We start from the raw sequence: 24,704 nt of genomic DNA, 5'->3' as shown, positions 1-24,704 counted from the left end.
TCATGGTTCCATGACAGGGAATTTCTATTTTCAACTTATTTCATGATTTTCCTATCGAAGCCCTTTCTGAAATGTTTGCTTGGCAGCCCAGTATATAAAACTCCCCAAATATGTTAAAATATATATGACTGTTGGGCGGGGGGGAGGATTTGGTGATTCATATATCTCCTGGAACTTTATTTTTATCAGACTGATTCATGGCCCCTGATTCAACAAATGCGTTGAACTCTTAATGTTCATTGAGTATAGAGATAGCAAAATCTGAGGTTGTTAGTAGAAGTGTAATGAGCTAAGTCGCACAGCACTGTTATAAAAGGAGCAGGTGCAAAAAGGGGACATAATAGCATGGGATGGAAAAAAGAAATCTTTGAAAAGCATCATAAAAGCAGAAAATGGGTGGGGCGCCTGGGTGGCTTAGTCGGTTAGGCGTCCGACTTTCGCTTAGGTCATGATCTCGCGGTTCGTGGGTTCGAGCCCCGCGTCGGGCTCTGTGCTGACTGCCAGCTCAGAGCCTGGAGCCTGTTTCAGAGTCTGTGACTCCCTCTCTCTGTGACCCTCCCCTGCTCACGCTGTCTCTCTCTCTCTCTCCTAGAACTAAATAAAACATTAAAAAAAATTAAAAAAAAAGAAAAAAAGCAGAAAATGGGTGAATGAATAATCAAATTATCACAAAACCAAAGTTAATGGCATTTGAATTGAGATTATACTATGGTTAGACTCTGGGACAAATTATCCTTAAAAATGAGAAATGACTGTATAAGCATAATTCATTAATGAAAAGCATTTTCTTCTTATAGCTAAACGTCCATTTGTTGTTGTTGTTGTGTTTTTTTTTTTTTGGTTGTTGTTGACTCTAAAGTCTAATTCTTACAGCTTTTATTTAGGTAAGTAAAAACATGACAAATAATTTTTAAAAATTTATTTGTCACTGACAGTTCAACATAAATTAAGTAAAATAATTGTTACGCTACTGAACTATTATTAAAAATTTCCAATTTTTCCATAAAATGACCATTTCTAAATATATACCCTGATGGTCAAAACACATTCAACAAAAGAATATTCATTTACAAATATGAGAAGACTGTGGTCCTATAACTCTTTACCCCACCAAAGCGAGTACGTAATTGTCAGTCCAAGAAAATCAAAGTCTATTAGAATAACATATTCTGAATGAGTGATAACATTACTAATTCCTCCAATTTCCTTTGGCAGGATTAATTTCAATAAAAGTTCTCCAAATTAAATGTAGATTTTTAGCAAAAAGACATTTTAATCTTGTTAAGATAATGCAAGGAAATGCCCTGAAAGATTACTGTATTGACTGTAAATTACTAATAGCAGTCCTTAGGATAATTTCACTAAATAAAGAATTGGGGGTTTTATTTTGGGTCTTTTTCTGCCACATAGATTGATTGGTGCTTGTTAAGACAGTGCAATATCAGTCTTGCTCATTCAGGTGCTTCCCCTCAATTCTTCCATAGCTACATATTACCATCTTTAGGGTTTTTTTTGTTTTTTTTTTTAATCCTTAACTAGTCCCTTTACTGCATGCATTATCTTCCAGGATTTTTCTCTGTTTTAGACTTCTTCCCTGCCACCCATATGCTTCTGGGTAAGTAGTTAACCACATATACAGAACTGACTTTCCTTTGCAGGTCTACTCATTTGTATCAAAGACTGGATGACACTGTTTGCTCCATCTTTGAACATTTGCCTGCACCAGGGTCGTTTAATACTCTTCCTTTGTAGTTATTTTGAATTTTGTGAAAATAAGCCCAACTGTGTCACTACATGAGAACACAAAGATAAGTTCAGTGACAATCACCAAATAGCCTTTTTCTTCTTCTGGTTTTCTAAGAGAAACTAAGGCACAAAAAGGCCTCCATGGGTCTGGGGTCAGTAACTAAAGTCAAGTAGATGGTCCATCTTCCCATACTGCTCCTTTCTTTACCCACTTGCTGGACTGAGAAACTAAGAAAATGACAGTTTAAACTTGATTTTTATTTCTGCCTTCCCCCGAATTTCTGCCATCCTCCAAACCCCACAAACTTCTTAGAAAAGGAAGCTCTTCTCTGTGGTCTAGATATTGGAAAGTCTTAATAGCAGTGGCTTTAGGTTGTCAAGAGATAAAGCCAGGCCATAATCCAGATTTAGTTAAGAGTTTTCTGAAAGAATCCAGATGTTGGCATATGATGGTTTTCTTAATAGGTGAGGGGTGAGCCCTGCTCTTGAGCCAAGCCACTGTGACTCAGAGTTGAGCTGAGGCTGCAGTGTGGCCCTCTTGAAATGACGGTTGGATGGTGGTTGGGAGGTACTGTTTGTGAACAAAGAGAGTAGAAACTAATCCTAACTACCATAAATTGACCTTGCCATAGCTAAGATTCTCCTAGGTAGTAGGTTTCAGACGGCAAATATCAGCTTCCAGGTCATCTGAGGATCTTATCCTATGATATCTCTTGTAACTCTGGCAGTAACAAGGGCAAAGTAAATCTGAAGTAATGCAAGGTGTTTTGATCAATCTGGTAATGTACTCTGGGCTTCTGTCAGACATCAAGTAAGAAAGGCTGGAAGATTTGTTTTCTTTGCACTGAATAGTTTGGTCACGATGAAGGAGAATCATTTTGGCAGGGAGTACTGAGTAGTCTGCTGTAGACTTCTCTTGAGTCCAACGGCTGCCACCTGTCAGTTCATGGGGATGCCCAGCAGGTCACAACTGACGTCCCATAGCCGTCTTGCTATTGTCTCATTCCGAGCCTGGGCAGAGACCCATGCCACACTGCAGTCACTGGAAGTGAAAGAGAAAGGCTTAAAACATAGGGTTTAAAAATAGAGTCTGCTCTCTGCCTGGAACAAGGAATGTGACAGAAAAACAACCCAGGGATGACATGCCCTCTATGCACTTCATAGGGCCAGTCTTTGTCTTATCTCTTCATTCTCCAATTCTTACCAGAGAGAAAATGTAATTACCATTTATCTCCTCACTAGATTACCTCTGATCAGAATGCTCTGCTTAATAATGCATAGCAGTTAATCTTTATATTTAGCTGTATCTGTATGTGTGTGTGTATAATGTATATATATAAATGTTTATTTGTTTTGAGAGAGAGAGCAGGGGAGGTAAGGAGAAAGAAAGAATCCCAATCAGAATTCTCACCACCAGCACAGAGCCCAACACAGGGCTTGAACCCATGAACTGTGAGAGCATGACCTGAGCTGAAATCAAGAGCCAGATGTTCAACCAACTGAGCCACCCAGATGCCCCTGTATGTATATATTTAACTATAATATCTGTGCCTGCCTGATACCTGTCTATGTCCAGCTTGTTCACACAGAACCTTGTATAGTGTCATGTTGCTGAAATTACATTGGTTACAGATGCTTGGAGTGGGGGGAAAACACCCCCAAAGCTTATTATTTCTGGTCTACCAGCAATTATAACTGTTTTTAAATAACAAGTAAAGCTAGCTTCATAAACAATGAAGACAGAAGATGATAGCATAAAAGAAATATAAGAATAAACGGGTATTTCATATACCTTCTCTTCATTGCTGTAATCCCAATTATTTTAAGTCTCCCCACTAAATACAGGAGGGAGACAGGGTGCCTGGGTAGCTCAGTGGGTTAAGCATCTGACCCTTGATTTCGGCTCAGGTCATGATCTCACAGTTGTGGGACTGACCTCCACATTGGGCTGTACACTAAGCATGGAACCTGCTTAAGATTCTCCCTCCTTCTCTCTCTCTGCCCCTCTCCCCCACTCGCATTATCTCTCTCTCAAAAAATATAAACATCTAAACAAATAAATGCAGGAGGGATATTCAAACTCTGCACTTCACAGAAATTTTCTCAAACACTTCTCATTTAAAAAAATGTTTTAAATTTTTTAACATTTATTTATTTTTGAGAGACAGAGAGAGACAGAGCATGAGTTGGGGAGGGGGAGAGACAGAGAAAGGGAGACACAGAATTCGAAGCAGGCTCCAGGCTCTAAGCTGTCAGCACAGAGTTCGACGCAGGGCTCAAATCTATGAACCATGAAATTATGACCTGAGCTAAAGTCAGATGCTTAACTGGCTGAGCCATCCAGGCACCCCTTAAAAAGTTTTTTTAAATATTTATTTATTTTTGAGAGAGACAGAGTACAAGTGGGGGGAGGAGCAGTGAGAGAGGGAGACACAGAATCTGAAGCAGGCTCCAGGCTCTGAGCTGTTGGCACAGAGCCTGACGTGGGGCTCGAACCCACAAACCGTGAGATCATGACCACAGCCAAAGTCAGATGCTTCACCAACTGAGCCACCCAGGTGCCCCCTTTTACTTATTTTTATATTTGCTGCATCTAGTACACAGCAGGTATTCAATAAAGTGATTGAGTAAATGGACTGCAATCTTTTAAGTTACATAAGAAGTAGTTTTTAAAATTATACTATTTTGGAGCACTGGGTGGCTCAGTTGGTTAAGCATCCGACTTTGGCTCAGGTCATGATCTGGTAGTCCATGAGTTGAGCCCGGCATCAGGCTCTGTGCCGAGAGCTCAGAGCCTGGAGCCTGCTTCAGATTCTGTCTCCCTCTCTCTCTGCCCTTCCCCTGCTCATGCTCTGTCTCTCTCTGTCTCTCAAAAATAAATAAATATTAAAAAACGATTTTTTTAAAAAAATTATACTATTTTAAGAAAACTGCTTCCAGGACATTCTAAACAAATTCTGAAGATGAAAAGGAAAGTTGGCAAATCTAAAATAAGTACATGAAGGAAACTCCAAACACTATGTCCGTCAGGACGGTGCTAATCAAAGAGTGGGTTACGGACTAGCAGGATTCATCATCTGGAAGGAAGCTTGTTAGAAATGCCAGTTGTCAGGCCCCATCCAAACCTGCTGAATCAGAATAGGGTTGAAGCCCAGTTATCTGTTTTCAGCGGCTTCCTCTGAAATGCATGGAATTTTGAGAAACACTGCTTAAAGATATCTTCACATTTACAAAACAAGCCTTCTTAGTACCTCTGTTTAAGGGAACTCACCAGCATGACCAGTACAACCTGCCACTGTTGAGTAAAAAGCCCATCACTGAGAATCAAAAGGCTTTGTATGACTGAGTTGGCCTCTGTAAGCCTCTGAAGGCTTTGTGTATGCCATATGTTCTTTCCAAGGTTACAATGAAGAGCAAATGACACAATGGACACAATGGAAAGTGCTGAGTGTCATAAGCTGTGACATGCTGTAAAATGTATTCAAATACCACAGTAAAAGCTACTTAAGTATGGTTATGGCGCCAGCATGGTTATCATGCTGATATTTCCAGTAGGATTCTGGGTAGTATCAATCAGTATATGTAAAAGACCAATTTCAAAACTTATTACAAAGGCTATTCTACTGGCCTAAGGATAGACATAGAAATGAATAGAAAAAATTAAAAAGTTAGAAGTACTCTTACATTTGTGGCCAACTGATTTTTTTTTTAGAAAATAAATTCTTTATAATGCTAATAGTTGTGATACAAATCTTGATAATGACAGGACATTAAAGAAAAGTATAAACCCATAATTTATTATAATATAGATTTTTTTTTTTTACTTCCATGTTTTTATTTTTCACTTCCATGCTGACAGACTAGTGGTCTGATTTAAACTGTGGTTTCTTGATAAATTGCCTCTGTTTAGATCTAGTTTCTTTTTCTTTCATAGTTTATTCTCAAGTTGGTTTCCATATAACACCCGGTGCTCATCCCAACAAGTGCCCTCCTCTATGCCCCATCACCTCCCTTCCCCTCTCCCCCACCATCATCATCAGCCCTCAGCTTGTTCTCAGTATTCAGGAGTCTCTCATGGTTTGCCTCCCTCCCTCTCCCCAACTATTTTTCCGCTTCTCCTCTCCCATGGTCCTCCGTTAAGTTTCTCATAATCCACCTATAAGTGAAAACATACGGTATCTGTCTTTCTCTGCCTGACTTATTTCGCTCAGCATAACACCCTCAAGTTCCATCCACGTTGCTACACATGGCCAGATTTCATTCTTTCTCATTGCCATGTAGTATTCCATTGTATAAATAAACCACATCTTCTTGACCCATCTGTCCGTTGATGGACACTTAGGCTCTTTCCATGATTTGGCTATTGTTGAAAGTGCTGCTATGAACATCAGGGTACATGTGCCCCTCTGCATTAGCACTCCTGTATCCCTTGGGTAAACTAGCAGTGATATTATTAGGTCCTAGGGGAGTTCTACTGTTAATTTTTGAGGAACCTACACTGTTTTCCAGAGTGGCTGCACCAGCTTACATTCCCACCAACAGTGTAGGAGGGTGCCCATTTCTCCACGTCCTTGCCAGCATCTATAGTCTCCTGATTTGTTCATTTTAGCCACTCTGACCAGCGTGAGATGGTATCTCAGTATGGTTTTGATCTGCATTTCCCTGATGATGAGGGACGCTGAGCATCGTTTCATGTGTCTGTTGGCTACCTGGATGTCCTCTTTGGAGAAGTGTCTGTTCATGTCTTCTGCCCATTTCTTCACTGGATTATTTGTTTCTCAGGTGTGGAGTTTGGTGAAGATTCTGGATACTAGACCTTTATCTGATATGTCGTTTGCAATATCGTTTGCAATGAAAAACTATCTTTTCCCATTCTGCCAGTTGCCTATTAGTTTTATTGATGGTTTCCTTTGCCATGCAGAAGCTTTTTATCTTGATGAGGTCTCAATAGTTCATTTTTGCTCTTGATTCCCTTGCCTTTGGGGATGTGTCAAGTAAGAAATGGCTGCAGTTTAAGTCAAGGAGGTCATTTCTTGCTTTCTCCTCTAGGGTTTTGATGGTTTCCTGTCTCACATTCAGGTCCTTTATCCATTTTGAGTTTATTTTTGTGTATGGTGTGAGAAAAGTGGTCTAGTTTCATTCTTCTGCATGTTGCTGTCCAGTTCTCCCAACACCATCTGTTAAAGAGGCTGTATTTTTCCATTGGATACTCTTTCCCACTTTGTCAAAGATTAGTTGTATGGCCAACTGATTTTTGATAAATCTGTTATGGACTGAATTATGTCCCCCAAAATCCATATGTTTAATCCCTAAATCTCCAAGGTGATTATATGTGGAGGAAGGGCTTTTAAGGAGATAATTAAGGTTAACTAAGGTCATAAAGGTAGGGCCCTAATTTAATAAGACTAGTGTCCTTATAAGAGGAGACACTGGGAGTGTGCACACACAGAGTAAAAGTCATCGGAGGACACAGCAAGAAGGCAACCCTCTGCAAGCCAGGAAGAGACCAGAAATCAACCTTGCTGGCACCTTGATCTTTTTTTTTTTTTTTTTTGGAGTTTTGGTGATGACTTATTGAGATAGTTTAGGTAAAGAGCACTGTGCTCAAATTCAATAATTATCTGCCATAATCTTAGTTCTTTTAGGCAGGGCAGAGGGTTAAGACTNGCCTATTAATTTTCTGGGTTGTTTCCTTGGCTGTGCAGAAGCTTTTAATTTTGATGAGGTCGCTGGCACCTTGATCTTAAACTGAAAGAAAACTGTTTTCCTCCAGAACTGTAAGAAAATAAATTTCTGGTATTCTGCTGTTGCAGCTGAAGGAGTCTGAATACAACTACCAAGGAAATTCAATAGGAAAAGAATAATCTTTTCAACAAACAGTTCTTGGACAACTGGATATCCACATACAAAAATGAAGGGGGACCCTACCTCATGCCATATATAAAAGTTACATGAATCAGAGACTGAAATGTAATGCTCAAATTATAAAACTGTTAGAAGAAAACATAGTGGTAATTCTTTGTGCCTTTTAGTTGGGCAATGGTTTCTTAGATAGGACACCAAAAGCACAAGTGACAAAAGAAAAAAAAATAAGTTAGACTTCCTCAAAAACTTCTCTGCTTCAAAAAACACCATAAAGAAAGTAAGAAGACAAACCAAAGAATGGGACAAAATATTTGTAAATCACACATCTGATAAGGGACTTGCATCCAGACTATATAAAGAATCATTACAATTAAACAATAAAAAGACCAATAATCCATTTTGAAAATGGGCAAAGGATATGAATAGACATTTCTCCAACAAAGACAAACAAATGGATGATAAGCACACAAAAAGATGCTTAACATCACTAGCAAGAAAATGCAAATGAAAACCATAATGAGAAAAACTAGAAGAACATAAATAGAAAAATTACTTCATATTTACTATAATTGCTAAAATCAAAGGACAGAGGGGTGCCTGGGTGGCTCAGTTGGTTAAGTGTCCGACTTGGGCTCGGGTCATGATCTCGCAGTTCATGAGTTCAACCCTGCATCGGGCTTTGTGCTGACAGTTCACAGCCTGGAGCCTGCTTCAGATTCTGTGTCTCTGTCTCTCTCTGCCCTCCCCCTCTGTCTCTCTCTCTCAAAAATAAATATTTAAAAAAATTTTTTTAAAGGATAAACAATAAGAAGCGTAAGCACGTGTAAGCAAGTAAAGGCAGTGTATGAGGGAGAAGTTGGAGCCTTCATACACTGATGATGGCAATAAGAAATGGTGTAGCCACTTTGGAAAACAGCCTGACAATACCTCAACAGTTAAACATGGAGTTAATATGACCCATATTCCAGTGGGTTTCCATTTCTCGGTATATAAACCAAGAGAAATCTCCATAGAAAAATCTATACAGAAGGGGTACCTGGGTGGCTCAGTCGGTTAAGCAGCTGACTTCAGCTCAGGTCATGATCCCACAGTTCATGGGTTCAAGCCCCACGTAGGGCTCTGTGCTGACAGCTTGGAGCCTGGAGCTTGCTTCAGATTCTGTGTCTCCCTCTCTCTCTGACCCTCACCCAGTCACACTTTGTGTGTCTCTCTCAAAAATAAATAAACATTAAAAAAATTTGAAAAAAGAAAAGAAAAATCTGTACATGAATATTCATAGCATCATTATTCAATTAACCAAAAAGTGATAACCCAAATGCCTACCAACTAATGAATGGATAAATAAAATGTGGTATATCTACAAAATGAAATATTATTTGGCAATAAAAAGGAATGATATACTGATAAATGCTTTGGCATGGATGACCTTGAACACATTTTGCAAAGTGAGAAAAAAGTCAGTCACAAAAGACCACATATTATATGATTCCACTTATATGAAATGTCCAGTACAGGCAAATCCATAGAGACAAAAAGTAGGTTTGTGTTTTCAGTCAAGAAGAAAAACTAGTGCAAAGTTTCTAATGCTTCCGTCAAGACAGACTTAAGTTCATTTCTTGATAGTGGTCAACACAGCTGCTTTTGGATCTTCAAAATGCTTACAATTGAGAACCTATGGCACTGCAAAGGCTCTTCAAAAGGCAATTAAATATTTACTAAGTCATGGATTTGAGGCTGGCTTTCTTTATTCAATCAAATCCTTAAAATTTCCAGGGAAGAAGAATCCAGTCACTCATGGAAAATCATTCTAGTGTATAAAACTGTATTAATTTATCTTTCTGAATTTCAGACCCACATTTCCAACTATTTGCCATACATTTCTACTCCATGTCTTATGGATAATACACTCAACATGTATAGGTTCAGGTTTATTACATGCTGGGCAACTGATGAAATCCACATTCTTTTGGCAACAGCAACCTGATTCCTTTCTGTGGAATTACCTCTTTCCCACAGTTTGAAAAGCCCATTAATCAAGTGCCTATCTTCCCCTAACCAAGGGGGTGAGGATGTGAGAATGGAAGACCTAGTGCTTTCTTGCTAGACAGCAAATGGTGAGCAACAAAAAAAAGACTAAAGATAATTGGCATAATACTCATTCTAGTAGCAGTGCCCCAGCCAGCTGACTGGTCACTCTGTTCTAAGCTCGGCTCTTTGGACCTGGGAGAACCCCCATATTTTAATAAATATTAAAATATTTATTAAACCCTTCTTGCTTAAATTAGCTTCAGTCTGTTTCCACTGCTTTGGAATCAGAGAACCCTAAGCTATACACATTATATTTCCAATTCTGCTGTCTTAGTTAATGTGTCATTATCAACCTCCTAGTAAGTCAGGCTTGACTCCCAGGTCACCAAATCCTCCCTGACCTCTCATTCAATTAGTCATCAAGAGGTAAAGATTCTGCCTCTTCATGGCCTCTTTTAATCAGTCTTCACATTCCAACTGTCATCACCCTAAATCAGGAACTTATTATCTCTCACTTATTTATCTGTTCATCAAACAAAGTCAGCAGGGATGTTTCTCTGAAGCATAGAGCAGATTATTTCTCTTTCTACTGGAGCAACTTCTGTGGCTCCTCTTTAAGTCTGGCATTATAGGCCTTTCATAATCTATCTACCTTTCTTTCCAATTTTAACTTATTTGCAGCTCTTTCTCTAAAAGTGCAAGTTATTTCCACATAATCTTGAAGAGGGAGGTAAAAACATGCTAAAATTTCAATCTTATGTGATGTCTGAGATTTACTTTAAAATAACGTGAAAAGAGGGGTGACTGGGTGACTCAGTCGGTTAAGCATCCCACTTTGGCTCAGATCATGGTCTCATGGTCCATGGTTTGAGCCCCCTGTCAGGCTCTGTGCTGACAGCTCAGAGCCTGGAGCCTGCTTCAGATTCTGTGTCTCCCTCTCTGCCCCTCCCCTGGTTGTGTTCTGTCTCTCTCTCTCTCTCAAAAATAAATAAACACTGGGGCGCCTGGATGGCTCAGTCAGTTAAGCGTCTGACTTCGCTCAGGTCATGATCTCGTGGTTCGTGGGTTCGAGCCCCGTGTCAGGCTCTGTGCTGACAGCCAGCTCAGAGCCTGGAGCCTGTTTCAGATTCTGTGTCTCCCTCTCTCTCTCTGACCCTCCCCTGCTCACACGGTCTCTCTCTCTCTCAGCAATAAACAAAAAACATTAAAAATAAATAAATAAATAAACATTAAAAAAATAATAATAATAATGTGAGAGGAAAAATATATGGGAAGGGCTGGTAGATGGATGGAAGAGTACTAGCCATGGCTTAATGGTTATGGAGGCTATACTGTGGGATTCAACATGCTATTTTATCTACTACTGTGTATATTCAAAACCCTCTACAATCGAAAGTTTTAAAAGTCTTCACTTACTCAAGAAGGGAGTCCACTGATACTATTTTCGTCCTGAAGACAATAGAACAAAATTTATTTTTAATGTAAGAAAAAAAAAAACCAGGAGTCCAAAAAGGGACAAATAAAACTGGATGGACATAAGAAAAAGCAGGAAGAAAACAACCAGAAAGCATAATAAAAGATGGCATGGAGAAAATCAGACCTAGAAGTACTGTGAAAAATGTCAATGGGTCAAACCTAGAAGTACCACGAAAAATGTCAATGGGTCCTCTTAAAGGTAAAAACTCTAGTGAAAAGACAAAAGCTAGGGCCCCTGGGTGGCCATGATCTCACGGTTTGTGAGTTCTAGCCCTGCATGGGGCTATTTGATATCAGCACAGAGCCCACTTTGGATCCTCTGTCCCCCTCTCTCTCTGCACTTCCCCTGCTTGTGTTCTCTTTCTCTCTCTCAAAAATAAACATTAAAGAAAAGAAAGATGGCTCAGTTGGTTAAGCATCTGACTCTTGATTTCAGCTCAAGTCATGATATCATGGATCATGATTTCAAGCCCCATATTGTACTCTGCGCTGACAATCTGCTTGGAATCCTCTGTCTCCACACCCCCTTGCCCCTCCCCCACTTGCTCTCTATCTCTCTCAAAAAAATAAACTTAAAAAAAGCCCACATTCAACTGTTTAAAAAAAAAGACAAAAGCTATGTTGCATAATGTACTTTATAAGAGGAGTATAGTATACCAGACAAATCCAAATTATTTCCTTTGAGCAATGAAACCCCATCTTCAAAAACAGATATAGTCATACCTGAAATGATGCCCACTTAGAATCTCAAGACCTTCTGTTATGGCACAGTACAGGCTGGTCTGGGCTCCCTGTTCAGGGGTCTTGATGAAGAAGGAGAAAAGCCACCACATCCACTTTATGAAAGTTGAGTGCCGAACCAATTCAGAGTTGACTGTGCCAGGGTGTACAGAATACGTCGTAACGCCAGAACCTAATGGGGGGGTGCCATTTGGAGAGAGGAAGACAGAACTTGATATTGCCACATGGCTGAAGAGAGCAGAGGACGTGAATAAACATTTGACTCCATGAAGACTCCCTTCCCCCAATAGTATTACAAGCATTACTCACAGAAGTTTCTATCTCCCCATTTCACAGGCGAATATCAAAGAGGTTATTAACTGTTAGGAAACAGTAGAGCCAGGACTCAACCTCTTAGCAGCACTTCACACTACTGACTACTTCTTTCTCAAAGCTGCCTTTTTATTGGCTTCCATGACCCCACACTCCTGATTTTCCTATGCTTTCTAGTGGCTTCCTCTTAGCTTCCTGGACCAGTTCATCATCTTCTACTCAAACTTCAAATGTTGGAGTTCTCATGGCTTGCTAAAATCCCTGTCTATAACTTTATGGTATGCATATTTTTATGTACATTATACTCCTTTGAACTCTTAACTGACTATGAGAGGCAATGTAATGTAGTGGTTAGAGCACGAACTTTGTGGGCAGACTGCCCAGTTTCAAATCCTAGCTTTACCACTCATTAGCTGTGTGACCTTGAGGAAGCTCCCGATGCTGTGACTCAGTTTCCTCTTAAAATGGGGATTATCCTTATATCTGCACCTCACAAAGTTGTTCTGAGGATTAAATGAGCTCATATGTACAAGAGCCTAGAACAGTATCTGGTACATAGTAGGTGCTAAATGACACCTACTATGTCATGGGCTATGTGAGATCCCCAGTTCTTCACTAGAACCTTGGGACCAAAGAGGTTTCCAAATTTTTATTGGTTTCAGAAAGATAATATGACGTTGCCAAATGAACTTTGGTGTCAAGCTTCTGAAAAAACGGAATTTTCAGGTCTTTGTGGATTTCATAATTGCAGACAAAGGACTGTGGATATATATTATTTCCAACTTCACATCTACTCTACATAATCCATAGTAATGCAGACACATAGGTCCAAAACTAACTTCATACTTTTTAAAGCCAAACCTGGATCTTGCAGTATTCCCTAACTCCAGACCAGGCAGGCACACAGAGCAGTTCTTGATGATTCCCCACATTACCATACTCAACAAGCTTTAGAGTTTTCCCATCCTAAACATCTCTTAGGAGTGTCCACTACCCTCCATCTCTACCACTCTAGTCCAAGCTACTGTCATCAATCACCTAGACTACAGAAATCATTGCTGTACACAGCCCTGCCCCCATTTGAAAGGTTTTCCACTGCTCTTTCCACCAAAATCCTTACCATAGCCTCTAAGGATTCTGGCTCTATTGACTTCACCAGTCTCAGGTCAGATTTCTCTTCCTTTTGCTTTCTATACTTTAACCACAGCAGCCTCTCAATTTCTCAAACTGAGCCCAGACTTTTGTGCATTCCCTTCCTTCTGCCTGGAATGTTCCTCAATCTCCTCAGATGACTCATCCCACCCACTCTGTAACTCATTTAATTTCTAATCATCTTATATAAAGGCTTAGCTTGCAACTCATTTCTTTAGAGAAATCCCTGATCCCTCAGACTGAATAAGCACCCCCGCCAATCCGTTATAGATCCTTATACTTTCCCTTTTATAGTATTTACCATAATTATAATTAAACAACAACAGAAAGGAAACAATCCAGATGTTGTTAAGGAAATGAATAAATACACCGAGGCACATCTATACGGTAAAATATAACACAGCCAATAAAAGGAATGGGGTAAATCTGTATGCACAATGTGGAAAGATCTCCAAGATATTGTGTTGGATTTCAGTTCCTTATGTATGACGCATACTTATGTAAATGCATAAAAAATGATTTGACAGGTGCACATGAAGTTGTTCACAGTGGTTCTTCAAGGGGAGAAAGAAGAATGGGGAAAGGGGATTAAGTAAAGCTTTTTTTTTTCACTTTTAACTCTGTATTATTTGAACTTATTACAAAGAGAATTATTCATGTATCCTTAGACTAATTTTACATGTGATAGCTGTGTAAATACTTGTTAATTATCTCCCTCCCCCAGTGGATATAATCCAAATCAAGGAAGGTACTGTACCTGTATTGGGCCCCACTCCATCCCCAAGCCCCAAATCAGTGCCATTGAAAAGCATGGACACTGAATACCTGACTGCTGAATGGTCGAATGAATGACTCCTCTGTTATGCCCAGGTCTCCTTCACTGTACCACAGCTGTCTCCCACCTAATCCTCACATCTCTCAGGCTTCCTCACTTGTGTATCTGGATCCTCATGGCTGGGCCCATCACTCCACATCCAGGGCACCCTAGCTCCCTGACCAACCCTTTGGATAGTGTTCACCATCCAGTTACTCTGATCCATCCTGAGCTGATAAAGGATGTCATGCCCTGGCATAGACTGGGCATATGAAGTGAGCTGACCACAGCTTCCTCTCTCCCCATCTCATAGCTGTTCACATAGTTTGATGATCCTATTCCAACAATGGGACTCCTGTGTCTGATTCCCTGAGCCAAAATTCTGCCTGCCTCAACTCCTAAGCAACCCCAGCTGTCCACCCTGGATTACCTTTCTTTTTATTGAAAATTCAGAGTAGACAGTGCTAAGGACCTCTGTGTATTTGTGATTGGAGAATCCTGTCTTCAAGCATGCATTTCTCTTACTTAACCTTTTGCTGTTAAAGAGCAACATCCTTCCCCCCTCCCCCCTCCCCCGCCCACCATAGTCCTAGCACCTGTTTTATCCTAATGGTTGTATCTAGTGCCAGTTCAGGTCCCTCCCTTCTATCTAGTCTCACTATGAGTAAAAAATCTTGCTTGCTCTTGAGGCCTGACTTAATGAGGACAATAACCTATAAAGTAATCCCATTTTACTTATGAGGAAATAAGTCTTGAAAAGTTAAGTAGCTTGCTACAAGTCACATGGCTAGTAAGTACTAAAGCTAAGCCTTACAACTCAAAGTCAGAATTTCCCCATCTCCTGCCAGCCACCTCCAATATTCAGTTGTGGGCTACTTACTAAAATAATACCCAGTTAGAGTCATGGAAACAGATTTTATCCAGGGGATGGGCTCCAGAAAACAATGTATTCCCTTGGCTTTTTGCTACTTCCCATTGACTTATATCTCTATATTCATTTCTTCTAAGCCTACCTTTAAGTCTCCGGGCCAGTTCCTGGGTGAAGAGAATGTTAGCTAACTTGCTGTGACAGTAGGCCAGACCTGCATTGTAGAACTTCTCACCCTGCAGGTTATGGAAGTGGATCCTCCCCAGGTGATGCGCTAGGGAAGACACATTCACTATCCTTGATGGGGCTGATTCCTTCAGCTTCTCTAGCAGCAGATGGGTCAGCAGGAAGTGACCTACAAGAAAAACTAGAATTAACAGAGTTCAAGGCCAATGTCAGGGGAAAGGGAGTAGTGGTGGGCCCTGCAGAGAATTCAGGAATAAGGCTTTTTGCCTCATTAATTCATTATCACCTACAGAACAAGCTCAGTGAGAGATTAGGAAAATAAGGCAGCCATCCTTCCATGAAAGGGATCTGGAACATGTGAATATGAAGTCCTGTCTTCTTCCAACTTTGATTAATATCACTCTTTAAGAGCAGGCGGCCTCTACCTAATGCTGGCCGTGAGGATCACTACAAAGAAAGCAACACAGTCCCCAGTTCAATTAGGCTGTTCAAAAATACCCCAAAGTGAATTTAATCTGAATCACAGATTAAAAAGTAGGTGGAGCCTCGAGTGGGCCTCAATTTTATCCCTGGGCTTTCAGCCAGGACCATAGTATTCACTATTCACTTATGGTCTTTTAGGGCCCCGTGTCCAATCACACCACAAGGACAGCTCAGTCTGACCCCTAAGTTTTCCAAGGAGCACTTTAGGTTTCCTCCAGCTTTGTGATGAGACCAGATTTCTTACCCAAGTGATTGACTCCCATGTGCATCTCAAAGCCATCTGCTGTCTTAGAGTAGGGACACAGCATCACTCCTGCATTGTTGATCAAAATGTGAAGATGCTTTTCCTCTGTAGGAAAGAGGAGATGTAGTGTGGATGCAGCCAGCCACGGCAGTTACACCTAAGAAATCTGCCTTACACACCCAGGCCTTGAAAATGGGGGTCCATGGCTTCAATCTTTCCTCCATTTCCCCTTCATTTGTATTTTGTATTTTGTATTGTTTTTCATTGTTTAAGACTTTAGTTGAATCCTACATCCTTTTACCACAGAGCAAAATTCCATCTCATAAAACCAAGTGGCCTTTATGATCTTTCCAGTTAAGGAGGGTGTTCTGCCCACCTCTCCTAATAGAAAGACTTCCCAAGAAGATCTTAGGAAGATTTTAGGCAAGAGAAAAAATGATGTTTTGTATGCACCCCTGCTACTGGAGAACTCCAAAAGGCACCAAAAGAAATACTCGTTTCACCTCTTTGTTACATATGATAACTCTTTCTCATGGTTTGTTTTCTCATGTGGTTTTTAATTTCTAACTATAAGCTCATATCAGCAGAAATTGTTTACCTAGAGGTGTCAAGGTCCCTGTGTTATGAGGGGATAGGCCTACAGAGTACTCTTGGATTTGATTTTGATGTGATTCTACAGGGTTTTATGTTAATTCCTCAGCTCCAGATTCTTACACCATTTGGTGATGTAATAAATTCTCCCCTATAAGGGAGAGATGCAAACCATGAGAGACTCTTGAGTGCTGAGAACAAACTGAGGACTGATGGGTGTGTGTGGGAGGGGGGATGATGGGCATGGAGGAGGGCACTTGTGAGGATGAGCACTGAGTATTATATGGAAACCAACTTGACAATAAACTATTTGTAAAAAAAAAAAAAAAATTCTCCCCATAGATGATGCCAACTTGAGGTTCTAATATCTTGCAGATGACTCTCTAACCATCTATGTCCTGAAGAGAAGATGAGCTTTTTTGTCACGTCTTAGAGCTGGTTGCCTAGGGTATTTTTATACCTCTTTATCATGGACAAGATGTCTTTTCATGAATCCCAACCTTATGTGGAATCTGAGATACAGCTCCTCAGCTCTCAGGGCCTAAGTAAGGCCTTATCTCCTGTCCCTGTATGAGTGCTTAGACTCCAGATCCTAAAGCTCATATTGAGTTCAGATACTCCCGTGAGATTTTTGGCTTTAGTTCTTACGCACTACTAGGACTTTTTTTTATTTTTAATGTTTACCTATTTATTTTAAAAGAGAAAAACAGAGAATGGGGAGGAGCAGAGAGAGAGAGGGAGAGAGAATCCCAAGCAGGCTCCATGCTGTCAGCGCAGAGCCTAATGTCAGGCTCGATCCCATGAACTATAAGATCATGACCAGGCCTGAAATCCAGTCAGATGCTTAACCGACTGAGCCACCCAGGTGTCACGCATTGCTATGACTTTTTAAATTTATTTTTTTTGTTTCTGCCTCTTGAGGATTCCCCTTTGTTACTAAGGAGTCAGCTACAAATGAAAGTTTTTGATTATAAATGATCTAGTATTTCTACATATTAAAGAGGGTGAAGGACCTTTTCCTTTAGCTAAGTCTGCCATGTTGATTGCAAGACCAAAAACATAATCTCCAGCTCAACACTTACCTGCTAAGAAATCTTTAGCAAAGGCTCGAATAGATTTAGTATCAGCCAAGTCCAGTTGCCGAACCAACACCTCTTGGTTCCCTGTCAAGGTCTGGATCTCTCTGGCCACCGATTTCCCCTTTTGGATATCCCGGCAAGCTAAATACACGCGGGCTCCTGTCAATCAACATATAAAAGAAACAAACTGTCAGCTCTGCTTTGGAGTGGACATTACAGACCTATAGACTTATGAATGTTATTTTCCTACTGTTTTTTTTTTTTTAAATGGGAATTTTACCTCTACTTCATGACAGAGGTATCTGGTGAGCAAATCAAAAAGGAAAAATAAATAATATTCACTAAGTGTCCATTATATGTAGAACATTATACTAAGTTGAGACCAGTGAATCTGTGAGACACTTGGAAAGTTCTTGAATGCCAAGATTAGGAGGAAATAATGAGCATGGTCATCCTTGTGAGGGATAAAATGGCAGTAGCAGGAGGGAATTAGAAGCAGATGAGCTTGCCTCTTTGAGCCAGGTCTTTGGCTGTCTCCTTTCCAATGCCTGTGTTGGCTCCAGTGACCATAGCCACCTTCCCAGAAAGCTGGACAGTTGATGTACACACCCCGCTAGACAGCATTTTTCTGTAGAGAGGGAAGGAGAGCTCATCAGTTCTTCATTTTCCTTGACCTGTCCAGAGGTTCCTGCAACCCCCAATGTCTTCCAACCCCAAAGCTAAGGTTTGTTTTGGTTCTTTCTAGTGCTGTCCCTTCATAGATTTAAGGAAGTTTGAAGAAAAGTTTTCTGCTCTTGCTCAGGAACAAAAGTGCTTTTATTGTAATGGCAAGCCTTAGAGCTGCCCCCTGCAGTATAACAACTAGATAAACATTTGATTATCGAGGTACCTGGCTTCAGTTTTAGCTCTTTGACAGACTTAGGGAATCACAAGACTCAGCCTACAAGAAGCAAGAACTGGTCCACTTATGTCAATCTGTCCACAACTGTCCCTTTATGGCCTTGATATACAGCTAACCCAACAAAAAAGCTAAAATTATGAAAGCTTGTCAACCTGGGGCGAAACACAGAAACAGAAACATGCGCACTCGCACAATTAAAAATAAGACAGAGGGGCGCCTCGGTGGCTCAGTCGGTTAAGCGTCTGACTTCGGCTCAGGTCATGATCTCGCGGTTCGTGGGTTCGGGCCCCGCATCGGGCTCTGTGCTGACAGCTCAGAGCCTGGAGCCTGCTTCGGAATCGGTGTCTCCCTCTCTCCCTGACCCTCCCCACTTCAAGCTCTGTCTCTCTCTGTCTCAAAAATAAATCAACATAAAAAAATAATAAGACAAAGAAAAGACATAAATTAGGGGAGCTTGGGTGGCTCAGTCTGTTAAACTTCTGACTTCTGCTCAGGTCATCATCTTAGTTTGTGAGTTCCAGCCCCATGTCCGGCTCTGTGCTGACAGGTTGGAGTGTGGAACCTGCTTCAAATTCTGTGTCTCCCCCTCTCTCTGTCCGTCCCCCACTCGCACTCTGTCTCTCTCAAAAATAAACATTAAAAGTTTTTTAAATTATTCAATAAGAGACATAAATCAGTGCAAAGAGGAGCTAGTTGAGTGTCCTTGTTCCTAAGCACTATACTATCCTTCTTTTCCAAAGAAATGAACGCACAAACAGGGATTAACAGGTCTCAGATTGTTCTTTTTCTTCTCTGCAAATCTCAAGACTCAAGTAAAAAGAATCTCTTGACCAGGAGATACAATTTTAAAGAAATTTGAACGTGGGAGTTGCAAGGCACACACTCCTAGCCACTAACACTACCTGCTTAGTGTACACAGGCCTATAGGAAGCAAACTAACTCATGGTGCTCACCGAAGTTTATCTTCCTTCTCAGAGAAATGCCTCCTTGCTCAGTTTCTCACATCCTTTCGGTTTTAGCTCCAGGAGCAACAACGTATCAGGACCTCCACTGAGCTCTTTCTTCTCCTTACCAACAGGAATGAAAGAGACAATCAACTATGAAAAGTCTAGCTCTGGGCTAGCTCCCATGACCTAGCCAGGTGTTTGCGGAAATGACCCTTGCAGTATAATCTTCCTCAGAAATCTCACAGAGATGTAAGCAGTATTTTCAGTTCAAGGTCAACTTTTCATTGAGACTCTATCTGGGTAAGAGAATCTTGTGGTGGAAAGAGATAAAAGGCGTTTTCATCTGAGTGGGGGCACCAGGTGTTCGGAAGGCAGGTAAACTAGAAGAGCAGGTCGGTGGACGGTGACCACGCCCCTCCTCCGCCACACGACCCCCACCCCCGGGAAAGGGTTGTGTCTCATCAGTCACTGGTCCGCCGTCACTACTGGCGATTTACTCAGGACCAATCAGCAGGCGCCTGTGGTGCAACTCTCTGACGATTTTCTGCGGCACTCGGCCAGCCATTGGCTACTGTATCACCAGGTCAAGAGAGTACTACCCCTCAAGCTCCCTGTCTCACCCACAAACCCCAGGTTGATTCAGACCCCCAGATAGTCGTGCTCTGAAGGCAGGATACCGCTCATGACGAAACCCTTTTTTCTTTCCTTTACAAAAAACAAACAAACAAACAAACAAACAAACAAAAAAACGAATCTAACAGCAACAAGAGAGCAAGCAATGGGTTTTGCGGGAACCACGATTCCCATCGAGGGCCAGTTTCAGAAAGCGAAAAGTTGAATCACTCCATTGTACTTCAAAGGTTGGAAGCAAGAAGCCAGATAGGACTGGTTCAAGCCGTGGGAGCTATGGGGAAAACGGTGTTGAGGTCCACACTCCATTTTAGGGTCTAAACCCCCCCAATACTGGAAACTTAAGGGTTGGAGGTAGCCTTGCACTCAGGATTCTCTGGAGCAGAAAGCAAGGGCTGCGGAGACGAAAAATGGGACGGGGAGAAACAAAGTGGGGTGCTCCGGATTGCAGCCCCCTCCCACCGCCTGAAGTCTCCTGTTCTTGTCCCCCCGCATCCAGGACAGCTGGACTCTCCTCCGACCAACTGAACTCCGGGCCTCGACCTACTTGGAGCCCCCCAGGGAGTTTTCCTTTTCTTTCTTTTGGAGAACAGAGGTTCGGTCAGGATTAACGTCTCCCTGAATTCTTCTCAAGAGAAGGCAATACATTTGCACAGACCTGATTTGGGGTGCAGCGATGTACAGGAAAAAGGGGAGGAAGAGGAGCAGGAGCAGGGCCCCGATCATTTTGCTAGATGGCTGCTGCGGTTGCACAAGCGGAGCGAGATGCCCCAGCAAGGTTTGCGGGACTGTGGCTGCTCCTCCCAGACACGCCTTGACTCAGTACGACAGCCCGGGGAGCAAAGCCTTCTGGGAAATGTAGTCCACAGCTTGGCCCTGAGCGTACCGCTCCCAGTTGCCCAGAGAAGCTGACCTTTGCTCTAACACGCAAAAAGTTCTCAACCATCTAGCCTCTAGGATCTCTAGGATCGTCCAGCTCTCCCACAGCCCTCTGGCCACCAGGGTTCTCGTGAAATCTCCCCAGTCCTCTATCTTCCGGTTCCCAGGTCCAGACCCTGGTTCAGTTTTCCCCATAGTGAGGCAGTTACTGCATTTTCTCCTGGAGATCAGATTGGCCTCTGGGAAGTGTTCTATGGCCATTTAGACAGCAGAGGATCAGTTGGAGTCTGACAGTTGGTAGGGAAAAGGGGAGGTCGGAATCCTTCCTCCTTAGGGATTCCTTGCCCCAGTGGAATGTAAGCAACCTGTCCCTGAAGACATTCCCAAAAGAGAATCACTTTATTGTGTCTATTTTGAATTCAAGTGCTATCATTATTTTCCTCCGTTTTGAATGTGAATTGATAATAGAACATAGTTTTCCTGGTGACTTGGCTTAGATATATTAGCTCCCAGGGTAGCAATGGATTTCTCAGATTAGCACAGTTGGTTTTGCTTACTCATGAAAATATGTAATCCTTTTTTTGAATTAAGGCCATGAAAATTCTCTGAGAACAAGCAGGTTCCCTGTTCAATAATTCCTTTAAGCTTTGGCATCTGAGGCCTTTATCTGGTTTCCAGGAGGTAGAGGCAGAGGATGTTTTAACAAGTCAATAATTGGATAATTCATTTCCATTTGACTGAAAGACATGTTCCAAGCTCAATTTTAATGAATATGTTTTTATAGAACCTGAAGAGGACATTTCCTTCACACTATACAAATTTTTACTGATTTAATATTAGATTATCTAATAATCATCAGATTTTGTCATATGTCATTATTTCAGTAGCTAATATGTGTACAGGTTTTTATACCTTTATTAAAAGACTTTCATGTATTTTGTTCCTTATTCATTCATTCATTCATTTGACGAATGTTTATGGTATTCCTACAGTGTACTAGGCATTGTGCTGAGGTACAGCAGCATGACCTCTGCCCTCTCAGAGCTTATGGCCTATCAGGGACGAACTTCCTGATTCAGGATCACCCTGAATAAATTATGATGAGGATTATGAGGGAAAATAAGGAAAGGCTTGGGAGGTCATAGCATGAAGCCTCTCCTAATCTGGAGATGAGGAAAAGCTTCCTTGAGGAAATAACATTTGAGCTGAGGCCTAAAGGAAGGTCAGGAGTTAGCAGGCAAACAATGTACAGGCAAAAGTGCTCTGGGCAGAGGGAAGAGCCCACCAGAGAGCTCAGAGTCTGAGAAAGCAGGGGCACTAGAACAATGGAAAGCATTTGTCTAGCTGGAGCACAGGGGCAAGAGGGAGTGCTAGAAATAGTAATAATAGCCAATGCTTCAATAGTGTTTATTATGTGCCAGGCCCTATCCAAGTGCTTTCTATAAATTAACTGCCTCAATTCCCATAATAACTCTATGAGATAGGACTACAATTTTTCTATTTGACAGACCAGGATATTGAGGCAACAGCAAGGTTAAATAAATTATCCCAGGCCACAGTGGCAGAGCTGGGATTCAGACTTAAGAAAAGTGTATCCAGGGTTTGTGCCCTTAACTACTAAGTCATGTTGCCCAAATATGAGGCTGGAGATCTCCTCCCCATATATATGTGCATTTGCACATCCATACAAAATTTACATGAAATTTCATTCACAGAACCCAGATTAAAAGCCATTGGTTAAACCCAATAATGGAAGATGGGTAAGCAAATGAGCGGCTTAGAGAAGCTATGATAGAAAGTAGAGAGGAGTGTCTTGGGCAGCACTAACATTATGGAATAAGTAGAGGAAGGTGACCCTGAGTATGGATTGGGGAAAAGGGGCAGAGAGGTTGATGAGGTATTAGACTGAGTTCAATGAGATTAGAGAAACCACACAGTAGTTTGAACAGGGATATTTTAATATAAAGAATTATGAACCATATCAGGAGATCGGCGTACTGAGGAACTGGCAAATATAGGGGTTATTAAACTTTTTCTGTAAAGAAAAATAATTATTTTAGGCTTTGGGAGCCTATGGTCTCTGTCACAGCTACTCAATTCTGCTGCTGCAGTGTAAAAGCAGCCGTAAATGATATGTAGATGAGTGAGCATGTTCCAACAGAACTTATTTACAAAAACAGGCAGTGGGTTTTTAGTCTGTGGTTTGCCAACCTGTGGGCTAGGAAGAAGTGAAGAGAACTCTAAAGAAGATTAAAAGAGCAATAAAAATACTGCTTCAGATTCTGTGTCTCCCTCTCTGTCCCTCCCCTGCTCATGCTCTGTTTCTTGTCTCTGTCTCAAAAGTAAATAAACATTTAAAAAAGAGCAATAAAAATATAATAATTTAAAATTTTAATAACAGATGTAATAGAAATAATATAGTACAATATCATATAAAATAGCCACTACTTGGAGCTGAGACAGCGCCCCAAGGAAGAGACACCTTCACTCCCAGACCTTGCTGGAGAAGGACAGGCACAGTGCACTGAATGGAAGAGAAGTTGCTGTGGTGCCACACTTGTGGAATATCCTGGAAATCCACTGTGTAGAGTGCCAGGGAAAGCTGTCTACAGGGAGGCATCTCACTGAAGGAGCTCTGTTACAAAACACTGAAAAGGAAGCTGCTGGCCACTGAGTGCTGATAGAGAAGCTGTGTGCACTGCAGGAGCAGTGTTGCAGGAGCCTGGCTTGCTGCGGAAGCCTGTGGCGCTAGCACAGCTGAAGGAAGAAGCAAACCCCTGGCCTCCTGCGGTGTCTCACCAGTGTCATCTATTGACAAAGTTTAACATCATGCCAGATAACAAAGAAAAACCAATTTTGAGGGTCTATTTCCACTTTCACAGAGCAGGCAATCAGGAAGAATTGGAGTTGAGAGGAAGTAAATGGGTAACTAGCATGGGAAGGAACCTGGGAGATGTGGTGTACTGGAATGCATTAAACGATTATTTCAAGAAGTAGCACAGCACCAAAATCATGATCCAATGAACAAACTGATAAGTTGGACTTCATCAAAATGAAGAACTTCTGCTCTTCAGAAGATAATGAAAAGAAACCAATATGGGGAGAAAATATTTGCAAGTCACATATCTGAAAAAGTATTTGTAGTCAGAATGCTTTTTTTAGTCTCCAAACTCAGGATTAAGAAAATAACTTAATTTTTAAAGTTGTCAAGTGATTTGAACACATACATCACCAAAGAAGAGATGCAGATGGAAAATGAGCACACACACAAATACTCAATATCATTAGTCATTAGGGATAAGCTGAGGGAAACCATACTAGAATACCACCATGCGTCTACTATAATGGCTAAAATAAAAAAGTCTGACCAGACCAGTTATTGATGAGAATGTGAAGCAACGGGGACTTTCGCACACTACTTTTTAGAATGTAAAATGGCACAACCATTTTGGAAAATAGCTTGTTAATTTTTTAAAAAGTTAAATATAATTTTTAAAGTTTATTTTGAGAGAGACAGAGAGAGTTCGTGGAGGAGGCACGGAGAGAGAGAGAGAGAGAGAGAGAATCTCAGGCAGGCTTTGCATTGCCAGAACTTGACACAGAGCTCAAACTCACGAACCGTGAGATCATGACCTGAATTGAAATCAAGAGTCAGATGCTCAACCAACTGAGCCACACAGGCACCCCCCAAAATTAAATATAATTTAAACATACACCTATCATATGACTCCTCAGTAATTTCCAAGAGAAATGAAAGCTTAT

The 24,704-nt window shown here is 41.3% G+C and overlaps 1 protein-coding gene across 2 annotated transcripts; it reads right to left on the bottom strand.

The window, feature by feature from the left end:
* Positions 1–904: 904 nt before the first annotated feature.
* RDH11 (retinol dehydrogenase 11) lies at positions 905–20,843 on the bottom strand. Of its 2 annotated transcripts, XM_077767117.1 has the most exons (7): positions 20,722–20,843; positions 18,095–18,213; positions 17,589–17,744; positions 15,916–16,020; positions 15,148–15,357; positions 11,839–12,028; positions 905–2,788 (listed from the first exon to the last, which is right to left on the bottom strand). In XM_077767117.1, exons 1-7 carry the CDS (start codon positions 20,787–20,789, stop codon positions 2,686–2,688), a joined length of 951 nt encoding a protein of 316 aa, XP_077623243.1. In that variant the 5' UTR covers positions 20,790–20,843; the 3' UTR covers positions 905–2,685. The 2 variants fall into 2 exon arrangements, with proteins under 2 accessions (XP_077623243.1, XP_077623244.1); XM_077767118.1 differs by lacking the exon at positions 15,916–16,020.
* Between the last annotated feature and the right edge of the window lie 3,861 nt (positions 20,844–24,704).

The sequence above is a fragment of the Crocuta crocuta genome, unplaced genomic scaffold, assembly GCF_008692635.1.
Source record: "Crocuta crocuta isolate KB4526 unplaced genomic scaffold, BGI_CrCroc_1.0 scaffold55, whole genome shotgun sequence".
NCBI lineage: Eukaryota > Metazoa > Chordata > Mammalia > Carnivora > Hyaenidae > Crocuta > Crocuta crocuta.
The sequence above is the reverse complement of the archived record's forward strand: the minus strand, read 5'-3'. Positions and strand labels throughout refer to the sequence as shown.

Coding starts and splice junctions, on each gene's coding strand:
- RDH11 (XM_077767117.1), bottom strand. CDS start 20,789: ATGATCGGGGCCCTGCTCCTGCTCCTCTTCCTCCCCTTTTTCCTGTAC. Junction 16,021..17,588: donor TGCTAAAGATTTCTTAGCAG/GTAAGTGTTGAG, acceptor TCTTTCCTACAG/AGGAAAAGCATCTTCACATT. Junction 15,358..15,915: donor CATGGGAGTCAATCACTTGG/GTAAGAAATCTG, acceptor TTTTTCTTGTAG/GTCACTTCCTGCTGACCCAT.